At 38.0% G+C, this 12,113-nt stretch overlaps 1 protein-coding gene across 1 annotated transcript in view; it reads left to right on the forward strand.

The window, feature by feature from the left end:
* The first annotated feature begins 2,741 nt into the window (after positions 1–2,741).
* LOC127424664 (histone-lysine N-methyltransferase PRDM16-like) overlaps positions 2,742–12,113 on the forward strand; it is a 31,539-nt gene continuing 22,167 nt past the window's right edge. Inside the window, exons 1-7 of the mRNA XM_051670023.1 lie at positions 2,742–2,867; positions 4,332–4,434; positions 6,742–6,940; positions 7,136–7,283; positions 8,024–8,177; positions 9,473–10,979; positions 11,448–11,532. Of these exons, the coding sequence (XP_051525983.1) occupies positions 2,757–2,867; positions 4,332–4,434; positions 6,742–6,940; positions 7,136–7,283; positions 8,024–8,177; positions 9,473–10,979; positions 11,448–11,532 (2,307 nt within the window). The 5' untranslated portion in view covers positions 2,742–2,756. The remainder of the gene's footprint in view (positions 2,868–4,331; positions 4,435–6,741; positions 6,941–7,135; positions 7,284–8,023; positions 8,178–9,472; positions 10,980–11,447; positions 11,533–12,113) is intronic.

The raw sequence follows: 12,113 nt of genomic DNA on the forward strand, positions 1-12,113 counted from the left end.
CTTTTGTTTTTTGAGTTCGGGTCCTTGAAAACATGGTTCATCAGTGTGCATTTCACTGTTTCAGGCCTTACATTTTAATGTGTTTTTATGTTATGGCTGTCAGTCGAGGTGTGAATGGCTCTAAATAGGTAGGCTATGTGCTGTAGCAAGTGTGTAAGTTACAACACTTTGCCTTTAAAAAAGGAGATAACTTGTTGCTTTTGAGTATTATAGTCAAGGGAGTGGTTCGATTTTTTTTTTTTTTTTTCGACCTCATGCTAAATTAACTTTGAAAGTGAGAACCAATGAATCAATCAGAAGTGTCAATCAAAACTTTTTTAGAGCTGAGAAAAGCAACAAAATGTAAAGATACAGCTTGTGTGACCTTATATGGGTAGATTTTTAAAGAATGAATCGCATATAATTCGTCTAGCTGATGTTATCTGCTTGCACTGAGAAAGTGTAATCCAGTTTTTAGACTTAACCAAAAGCAGGCTATATTCCCTGAGACAATAGGCATAGAGCTGGTGGACGTATTCTGGCTTTCGCACAATGGCGTGGTCCATTCAGCAAGCCTGTTGACCTCTGACCCCCCTCCCTCATCTCTCAAGATGCACTTAAACTGTTTGTCAGAACGACTGAAGTGCACAGCCAGATCTGCCATGCTATAGTCGTCTGTTTCTGAAGGGCTAAGGATGTACGCTCACTCACACACACACACACACACACACACACACAACACATAAATCCCTTTGCCAACAATTATAAGCTGAAATAAGTAATCATATTTGAATACTTCATCTTATGACTGTTTTCTTTTTATTTTCATGGTAAAATGTATCTTGTACTGTATTAAAAAAATGTCATAAACTTATTGTATGTAATACATTCATGGCAATTCCTAATAAAACATGAACTGTCTTTATTCAATTACTTAATACCTGCTGACCGAAATATGCTGTGCAAACGTAAATGTTTGCAAGACAGGAACTTGTAAAAATCAATGACGTCTAGTCATGCACTTTAGTTTTTATATGGTTTTGGCATTTGATCAAAGTGTTGCCATATGATGAACTTTGTTCTGATCTTGTCATAGTAAATCGTGTCATTTCAAATAGCTGACACACAAGCACACCCAAACAAAAGCTATTTTAACACCTTCCTTCTGTTCCATGTATACGTGTTAGTATCTATATTTCCTTTTTTACATATACACGTCTGCGCCCTCTTGTACTTGTGAGTGTGTGTTCATGTGTGTGACTGACAGGGGATTATTGTCACCTAAGTGATGGATGATGCATCGACCCCCAGCACTTGAAAGCATTGTGAGGGGGTCAAGATGCTCCTCTCAGTGCTGTCAAATCCTGAAAAGATTTACTGTAGAGACAGCCAAGCCCCATCATAATAGATTGCTTTAGGGGTGAAAGGAAGACATTACCATGCACCCAGAGCAAATGAGCATTAGCCCAAAGACTACAGCACAATTTGAAATCCAACTTTTATCTTTGCCATCAGTTTATTTAAGAAATTTAGCAAAACCAGCAATGTAAGGGGCACCTTTTCTTAGCCATGAGATATTGAGAGCCATTAAATATCATTAGCTCCAACAATGTTCTTTATGATGTTGTTTTAAAACGGTTTAAAATGTGTGACTTGATTAACTATTATATGAAATTCCAATGATTGCAATTATTTGCACGTGACTTTTTATTTATGTTTTTGTTTTTCGTCTTCTTCTTCATTATTCGTTAAAACAATAAGTTTTTGCAATAGGTTATGAATAGAAAACGCGAGTTGGATAATGTCATGGAAATGTTGCATATTAAATTCCTTGAAGTCGGTCATTAATAAAGCATTTTAACACTATGAATAGATAACATAGGCTGGACAAATGAAAATTTCCCGTTTAAATTAAGCCATCAGTAAGCCATCATTCTTGTTGTTAAATTTCCTCGATGTATTATAACACGACAAAAAAAGTTTTTTAATAATAATAATAATAATAATAATAATAATAATTTCGCATTACGAAAATAAGGAATTAATTCTCCATAATTTTTTTTATTTTTTTATAATTATATATTACTGTGATATTATGTGATAGCTATTTCAGTATGTATATACGAATAGTGCTTTAAATGATCATGTGGCGATAATTTTATTTTATTCATTATTTTTATTATATATTAACAATATAACTAGAATAATGGAAAAGAGCAACCCGCAGTAACTCATGCTCTCTGTTATATTCATTTATGTTCTCATATAATATAAATGATAATGCATGTAATAAACATTCCTTCACGATTGTGGTATTTATGAAGGAGTTTGTAGTTTCTGCCAGTTAATTATAGTTCAGTTCTCCGAAACGACGATGTATGCACAGAGACGTAAATGTAATTCGTTTAAAACAGGTAGGAAATGTTTCTGGTAGCGAGTAAAAACAGGTGCAGTGCATATACTATATAAAGCGTAATGGAAAACATCGCAACTTTTCATTGCAGAGCGCACAGAGGGCACGGCTCGCGCTCAACCCAACGGTTGATGTATTTTTTTTACATTTTCATTAGGAAAGATACATTTTCCATCAATAATAGATGCATGTGGTGGGCAGAGGAGGAGAGGACATGGGGAGGGGTTCAATCCTTTTGGTTGGAGATAAGAGAGGAGGAGTGGCCGATAGAGAGAATCACTAATGAGCGCGACTCACCTCATCAAAGACGCGCGTGTACTGACTCTCTGTCTCGCGCTGCTGTCGAGCGCAGTGTCATGATACTATGGGTTGCGTGGTGAACTCTACGGGACCAGAACTGCTATTACAACTGGAGGCTTTGAGATCAACCGCTCAACAACTTGCCCAACTTTATCACCTCTCGGGAAAGAAAAAGGTCAGATTTGCTCTTACCTCCGTTTAATTGCAAATGTGTAATAACAGTAACATCAACAATATTCTAATATTAATGCTAATGATAATAATATAGCTCTGTTATGCTTTGGCCACCCCTCTTGAGCGGCAAGCGCAATGCCTTGGCCTACTTTTGTAACACACATTAGAGTTGTCACAACATTAGAACTCTGAGATGAAGTTTGTGCTGGTTTGGATTTCTTTGCTGTATGTCTTTATTTCGGAGACTGGCCCAACTCAGCTGCTGTTGCCTTGTCCTGAGCGCCCCCATGAGGGCGCAACTGGTACCGTCATGTTCAGTGCACTCAGAGTCTGGGATGTCTTCATTTAGAAGCGCTTCAGCAACGGACTATTTCATTTCTTTTTATTTTAATTTTTTTATTTTTTTTTATTTTTTATTAAGATCGATTAATTAAGATTTAGTTCATATTTAGACAACTCATATTACAGTTTACAAGTAAATTACAATTTAAATGTGTTTTGCATATATTTATGTTTGAACGTGTGGTATGTCATCACAATTCACAAATGTGAAGGACACAGTTCGCTCTTTTTTTCTTTTGCGTTTAATTTACTTAACCTCATATCAAAGCATCCAACTGAAAAAAAAATATACAACTGTTAAAACAACTGTACTTTGGATGGATCTTAAATACATAACACATGTTAAGGACTGAAGAAAAAATACAGGTGTGGGCGAAACTGAAAAGGGTATTGCCGAAATTGTAATTAACACACGGGGGTAATTTTAGCAATTATGGTGCTGTATTTTGAAAACAACTAACAATTTATGTATGTGTGTATCATTTGATTTATTATTATTATTATTATTATTATTATTATTATTGGAAAACACTAAAACTAAAACATAATCACATCGAAAACAATCGTGATTACATTTCGTTTATTGCATTTAAAAAAAATGTTTTTATTTTAAAACTGTATTTATACTTTTTTTATGTATATATATATATATATATATATATATATATATATATATATATATATATATATATATAATATTGCACCTGTTTTTATTTGCGGAAGGCTCATGTATTTTGTGTGTGTAAGTTTTTATTTGAAAGATTTAATTCATTCTTTGTAAAGTTTTGGCAAGTCAATAATCGAATAAATGAAAATGATGCGCGATTTCACTTTTTTTTTTTATTTATTTTTTTTTTAATCTGTCTTCCCCTCTATTGTCATTGTTGGCTGTGTATATTTGTGTTTGTCATCCCCAATACAGAAAAATAACCGAAAGTGTTTTATTTGCTTTATAGTGTTTAAAAAAAAGCTTAATTTTAAAACTAAATAAATGTATTAAATATGCATTATTAGTAGTAGTAGTAGTAGTAGTAATAATAATAATAGTAAATGTCGTGTAATTTTAAGGCCTCTTTGGTTGCGGTTTTAAATAGCTCACGCGTTTCTTCTCTTCTCTTTGCAGATATATTATAAAGCTATTAAAGATATTGAAATAGGGGAGGAGTTACTGGTTTACATGAAGGACGGAGTTTTCCCCGAGGGCTCAATGGCACCGAACCTGGAAGGTGAGATTAATGCACGTCATTAAGCACTCTTTTAAACAAACTCACACAGACCACACTCATTCACCCATACCAACTATTACTAAGATGCTAGATGTGGCCCATCTTGTGTGTCTTCTTGCTATGCAAAGGTCAGGTCAATAAAAGAAATATTACTGTAGAGTTTAACACAATGCTACTGAACGACTCTTGACTAATAATAAAATGAATAAGTTCTGCAGAAGTTGCTACACATGTAATTATATTTGTGGTTCAGGCATGATGAAATTTTGAGAGTGACACAAATGTTTACAGTGCATGCAGCGGTAGTAACACCTTGCGTTATAATTCCTTGTCTTTCATTTTATTAGCCTTTTGTTTGACTGTGCTTCTGGTCACAGAACTTGAAGCTCTTCATAAAAATGCAAAATGTTGGCACTTTCCAAACAAACTCTGCCATCATCTTTTGAATACTGTATTCCACATTGGCTGTTGGTTGGTTTGTTTCTAGGTGATCTGGTGGTTTATCCTTTGCTTTTGGAAGTGCGCCTAAGAGTAGTTAATACAGACTAGGAATTTTCTAAAGCACTGAGGTGTGTCTTGGATGACAGCGCAAAAGTCATTCTCCAACACAAGCAAAATGTTTATCTGATAGAGATGTTTCCTCAGAACTCTCTGCCAAACACACAAGAAGAAAGCACTCTGAGACAAAGACTTTGGCTAAGGTAGACAGGGACGCCGAAAGATGCAAGCCAGGCGATTCAGAGAACAAAGAAAAAGAAATTGTAGAGTACAATGAACATGGTCAGCGAAGACAGGCAGACAGTTAGACAAGAAACTAAGAGAGAGAAACAGATAGACAGGCATAGAAAGACAGAATGAGAGCTCTCTACATCTACCTCTGTTTCATGGCTTATCGGTGGTGGAATTTGGAGTGGAGCTCGAAGAGTCTCGGGGGACCTCACCCATGCTCGCAGATTAGCTACTAAACTGCACATAATTGTGTTCCCCCTACATCTCTCCAAGAGCTATTAGTTTCCCATTCCCTGACTTTTTTCCACAACATTCCTCCCTTTGTCGTTAGTGCTACCGATGGGACGGAGAGATAATGTCTCAAAGGTTTTTTTAATGGCTTCTCTAAAAAAAAAATAAAAGCTCTGACTTTTTCTTCACATTAAATCATTACTGAAATTTTTCATGACCTTTTCATTGTAGTTCTCCCCGACAAGGCCTCTTCGAGGTTGCCAGGGCATTTTATTCAAAATGCTAGTTTGTTTTCCTAGAAGTACAAGTGCAGTCTGTGCGTGTGTGGTCTGGCATTAGAATTAATTGAAATTAAACAAATAAAACAGGATATATGATGTACTTCTAGTAATATAGCATCAATACAGTCCTCGTAACCTTTTCATAGGCTTTTGCATTCAAAATATTAAGTAATAAGAATAGCCAAACACTGACATATTTGAAAAGCAGTGTAGAAATTTACCCATTTTGGTGTGATCCGAGTGAATTGTGCATGTAGTATCAGGGTTATATATCCTCTGAATTAAATTTGAGTTTGGCGAACATAATGGATCATATCTTTGTACCTCCGAATTCCCTTGACTTTCTCTAGTGTTGTTAAGAGCCATTGAATTTGGCTTTTGAGTCAGAATATCAACAAGGATAAAACCTTTAAGTTTATAGTTATTTAGCCTATAATAACCTCCTTTAAAGTTTTATGTTCATGTAATTATCAAGATTTTTGCAGCAGTAGGGATCTTAAACATTTCAAAAATCATGCCACGGTCCAAATCACTGAGATCACATTTTTTCCCCATACTGATGGATGATGTGAACATTAACTGAAGCTCCTGACCCATATCTGCATGATTGTATGCACTGCACTGCTGCCACACGATTGGCTGATTAGATAATTGCATGGACGATTGTTGGTGCCAGACGGGCTGGTTTGAGTATTTCTGTAACTACTGATCTCCTGTGATTTTATATATATATATATATATATATATATCATATGTATATATATATATATATATATATATATATATATATGTACATTTATTATCAATGCATTACATTATAAATAAATGAATATATATATATATATATATATATATATATATATATATATATATATATAATACATTTATTTACATTTGTAATGTAATGCATTTGATATACCAGTACGTTGTTAAAAGTGGCAACCTGCAATTGTTTATGTAAGGTTCGATTTCTACATGATCTAACCCTTAAAGGCTGTGTCTTGTCTATTTGAAAATTACTTTATACTTGTTATTGATGAGCAATTGTGTGATGTCATCACTACAGATGAGCAGATGTATCGCTGTGAACACTGTGACGAGCTCTTCACCTCAAAGCTGGAGTTACGGCGGCATCAGAAATACTCCTGCAGTACCAGCAACTCCATCTTTGACTCTCTAAGCGACTTTAAACAGGAGCGCGAAGACAGCGATGAGATGGTGCACGAGTGCAAAGACTGTGAAAAGATCTTCCCTAGCGAGTACAGGTCAGCATGCTCTACTAAATTGCCAAAGTAATGTAATTAACCTAAGAGCTTTAGGTAACCCCACGCTGTTCAAGAGTTACAACTTTATGTCAAGGAACATGGACCACCTTTGCATTAACTGAAATATTTATTTGCCATATTTGCCTACATGATGGCCGCATAGAAAATATTTTTGATGCTCTTATGTGTTCTTAGTCTCGGGCAGCATATGATCGTACACACAGAGGAGAGAGAATATAAGTGTGACCAGTGCCCCAAAGCATTCAACTGGAAATCCAACCTCATTCGTCATCAGATGTCACATGACAGTGGCAAGCGCTTTGAGTGTGAAAACTGTGACAAGGTAGGTTATGTGTCCCTCTTGTGACACTAATATTTTTAATATGCTGTCCAGAGTTTCATGTTGTGTTTTCACTGAATGATAATAGAGTGAGGACCAAAAGTCTGAGACAACTTGTGAAAATACCTCTATTTTGCATTTTTCTAATTTAATACAGTTGTTTCCATTACAAACTATTTGAAGTTGAACTGGAAAACTGAAATGAATTTCAGAATTTCTTAGTATTTGGTATTTCTCTCGTTTTAATACAGCATGCAGTTGAGCTGGCATGGACGCCACAAGTTTGTGCAAAACCTGATGATCCATGTTATCCAGCATGATTTGAGAATATTCCAAAGCAAAGAAATGTGACCTTTTGTACAATGTCAACTTGGTCAAATTTGATTTGTGACCTAGAAATAGTGCAGATCATTAAATGTTTCTTACTAATTTTCCATGAAAATTTCCCATTTTTCCTTTTATATATATATATATATATATATATATATATATATATATATATATATATATATATATATATATTCAGTATGGTCTCAGAATTTTGGACCACAATTAAAATATTATACATTAGTTTATATACAGTTCAATAAACTGAATAATCTGTTTATATGCAGTTTTACATTAGAATGATAATATTAAACAACTGCAACTCAGGTCTTAGATAATCAACTATATATAAACTTTACACTATGTTATATATATTTACTTTTGGTGCTAAGTTGTCATAGTTATGTGTTTCTCAGGTGTTCACAGACCCCAGCAACCTCCAGCGGCACATCCGCTCCCAGCACGTCGGGGCCCGAGCCCACACCTGCCCTGAGTGTGGCAAGACCTTTGCCACCTCCTCAGGCCTCAAGCAGCACAAGCACATACACAGCAGTGTCAAGCCTTTCATCTGTAAGTCTGAGCAGTCTTGTCTAAGCCTCAGATACAATTACCAGTGTCCAAAGACCTCCTGGCTAGCTCCACCCCAAGATTGTGACAGCTGTTGTTTTATAGGTCAGAGAAACTAAATGAAATTCTAGAGCCATTCTTTGTTTTGTTCTACATTTGATTCGCTTTTCTTTCGTGCTTTCTTTATCGCTCTCTTTATTACTCCATTTTACCCTTCTTCTTTTATTTTGTAACTGTGCATATTCTTTTGAGGGCCTATAAGTCTTGTGTATGGCCAAGGCAGATGTAATGTTTATAAGTAAATGTCTCTGCCGTGTCTCAGCTGCCCACTTACCAACACTGAGAAAACACCATCTTCTTTTTGCTTGGCTTCACAATGTTCTGTGTGTTGCTGTCCGATGTCCAAATGCATGTACGCTGTACCAGTGTACATGGATTTATATGTATACAAAATTCATTGAAATAGCTCTACTATTAATGAAGAATCTCATCTTTTATCAAGATATTAATGTGCCAACTGATTGTAGGTACACCATATACAGTAGCGGTGTCCCAAATTACACACTATACACTGTGAACTTAAACTATGCAGTGGAGTATCGTCTCAAATGGAATACTAATGGGGTTTTTTTACACACAAAAGCATTTGCCATTTTTCTGCTGACAGAAGTGACGTTTCAAACTCATGTGATGTGTTGCCGCTAGGTTTAGCACGCTAGCCAACCTCAGCCCAACACTTATATCTCATATAATGTACATATTTATACAGTGTGGGTTAATGGTAAAGCATTGAACTCACATTTGTAAGCTGCTGTCTTCACAGAAGTTTCACTAGTTGCCACATTCACCATTAATGACAATTGTTTTGTCAGGCAGGCATCGCGGCCCAATAACCCCACCCCTTCACAGGGCAAGCTGTGATCGCTGAGTGCATGAAGTGTCCAACATTCCACACTCTGTTGGAATGAAGTACATTATCCACATACTCTTAGTACTTTTCATTGCATTTTTAGTGTGAACACACTACTCACACTACTTACACGACAAAATGGCTTACAGTAGTGCAGAAGTATGCGATTTGGGATGCAGCTAGTGTTTCACTTTTTCGATCATCTTTTCTCTCACTTCAAAACAGAGTAGAGTTCATTGCAAACAGTGTCATGTCTTTGAACTTAATATACAGCATGAAAAGTTGATTGGTTGATCTGATCAGCTGTCGGATTATCTTTGTTATTGAATGACAACAAGAATGTAAAAAGTATGTTAATAGAATTAACCAGGCATGTGTGTTCTCCCAGGTGAGGTGTGTCACAAATCGTATACCCAGTTCTCTAACCTGTGCCGTCACAAACGGATGCATGCAGACTGCCGCACTCAAATCAAGTGCAAAGACTGCGGGCAAATGTTCAGTACTACCTCGTCCCTCAACAAGCATCGACGCTTTTGTGAGGGCAAGAACCATTATAACCCCGGAGGCATATTCACATCGGGCATACCAATGACCTCCAGTCCCATGTTAGGCAAGTCGAAGTCTCATCCAGGCCTGAATCATGCTGGACTTGGCTTTGGGGATTACTTCCCATCTAGGCCCCATCATGCAGGGCTTCCCTTTTCCCCAGGGCCCCCAGCATTCCCAGCCATGTCCCACGGCTTCCCAGGGATCTTTCCACCATCACTATATCCTAGACCTCCGTTGTTACCCCCTAGTCCACTGCTAAAGAGCCCGCTTAGTAACAGTCAAGATGGTAAGTTGCCTCCTCTTGACGCTCCTACACTTTCTATGGTCTCATCCATGAGCAACAGCAATGGCAATGTTGGAAGTGGCCTCAGCAGTCTGTTGGAAGAGAATCGAGAGTCCAAATTGGACTTGTCATTTCCAGACAACAAGAATAAAGTGAAGATGAATGACATGTCTGATGGCAGTGACTTGGAAGATGTGAACACATCCAGTGGTACGGATCTAGACACCACCACCGGCACGGTGTCTGGATCCGACCTAGAAAGTGAGGCAGAGAGCGAACGGGACAAGAGTAGAAGGAAACCGGTGCAGGAGAGCAAGCAGGATGAAGTCAGTAGCAGTTCATTGTCGGTCTCCAGTTCAGGGAACCTCCCTTGTGAGCGCCCTTTCCTCTCCTCACAGCATTCCTTCTTCCCACCTCCAGAAGAGCAAGCACTTCCACCCTCCGGTGCCACCACTGACTCCATTAAAGCCATCGCCTCCATTGCAGAAAAATATTTTGGCCCAGGCTTCATGGGCTTGCAGGAGAAGAAGATGGGCTCGTTGAACTACCATTCCATGTTCCCTTTCCAGTTTCTGCCCAACTTCCCACACTCATTGTACCCCTTCACAGACAGAGCACTCAATCCTGGCATGTTCTTCAAACCTGAGCCCAAATCTCCTCGTGAGCAAATACAAAAATTACCTTCAGCCACTGCAGATTCACCCTTCGACCTTACCACCAAACCCAAGGAGGTCAAACCTCTTCCTCCGCATCCTAGCAAGCCAGCCTTGCCATCCAATGCTTTCCTGGCCCCAGGCGAGGAGCAACCTCTGGACCTTAGTATAGGGAGCCGAAGCCGAGCCAGCCAGAATGGTGGCACACCTGAACAGCGCAAGAATCATGTCTACATCGCAAACTGCAAATCTGCTAAAGACGAGCATCCAGCCCTAACTCATTCCCAGAACATGCACCAGCCCCAGATGCCTCAGCCACAAGCATCCCTCCCCCAGCCACCTCCTCCCCAGCAGCAGCCGTCACTCCACTATGCCAAGCCCTCACCATTCTTCATGGACCCCATCTACAGGTATTTTAACCCGAGTAGGTCTTACTTTAAGAATAAGGAAAGTCCAAGGAATATAAGGAAAGTCCAAGATAGACACTTCAACAGTTGCCTCTGTAGAAATTTAGATACTTGAGGCACCATTTGGGTTTCCTTAGATGCCACTCTGATGGAACCTTCTGGAGAAGCTCTAGGTACCCTTTAAACAGCCTTAAATGTCCTATTTTTTTAGTAAAGGAATTTCGAAATATATTTCAAGTGCCTAAAAACCTTTCACTTATGATGAGGTTACTTACAGGAACTAAGAGTTTCTCAGAGAACTGAAAGGGTGTCTAGATGATGGCCTCTGAGGAACCCCAAATTGTGCCTCAAGAATCTCTTAATTTTTACAGCGTGATATGTTCAAATGTGGCAAGTTCAAAGGTATTGGTGCAGAGTAGGTATACAATCACCCTTCGTTGGTACGTAACCCTTGGTGTTGTTGTCCAGCAGGGTGGAGAAGAGGAAGCTATTAGACCCAGTAGGAGCTCTAAAGGAGAAATACCTGAGGCCGGCACCACTACTCTTCCATCCTCAGGTATTCTATATGCATATGTTTGCTTTAAATATACATTGGTAAAGATCCCTCTATGCATTGCATTTTCAGGTTTAGTACAACAGAGTATGACAAAACACTTTCCCAGTGGTCTCCACCTCAGGCCCTTTTTTTGGTTGAAGCAAAGCCTTGTTGTTGTGAAATATCCCAACTTCTGATGGTATTTGTTATCATTATATTATTTTCATCATGAAGATAATCTCAAAAGAGGTACTGCCTGTTCTGGCATGCAGTGCATTCAAATTTTTTATCTTTTGCTTTGAAAAACAACCTCCATTGTTTCTGTTAGTATTTTAAACCTTTCCCACCTTTGAATGGTGACAACAATAATGAAAATATTATTAATAATGGCCTTTTGAATTGAAACAAATTATGCCACATACTTTCAGGGTAGACCATTGTCTCTAGGAAGTTCTCCGTTGAGTCCCACCACTAATAACTTCCTAGCATTTCTTTCTTGCTCTGGCTGCCTAGATATTGTCTGCATGTCGATCGGTGACTTCCTGTGTTTGTGTGTAATAGAATGGCCTCTCTTGTTGGGAACTGTCTTATCTGACCTGTAA

Source organism: Myxocyprinus asiaticus, chromosome 33 (genome assembly GCF_019703515.2).
Source record: "Myxocyprinus asiaticus isolate MX2 ecotype Aquarium Trade chromosome 33, UBuf_Myxa_2, whole genome shotgun sequence".
NCBI classification, from domain to species: Eukaryota; Metazoa; Chordata; class Actinopteri; order Cypriniformes; family Catostomidae; genus Myxocyprinus; species Myxocyprinus asiaticus.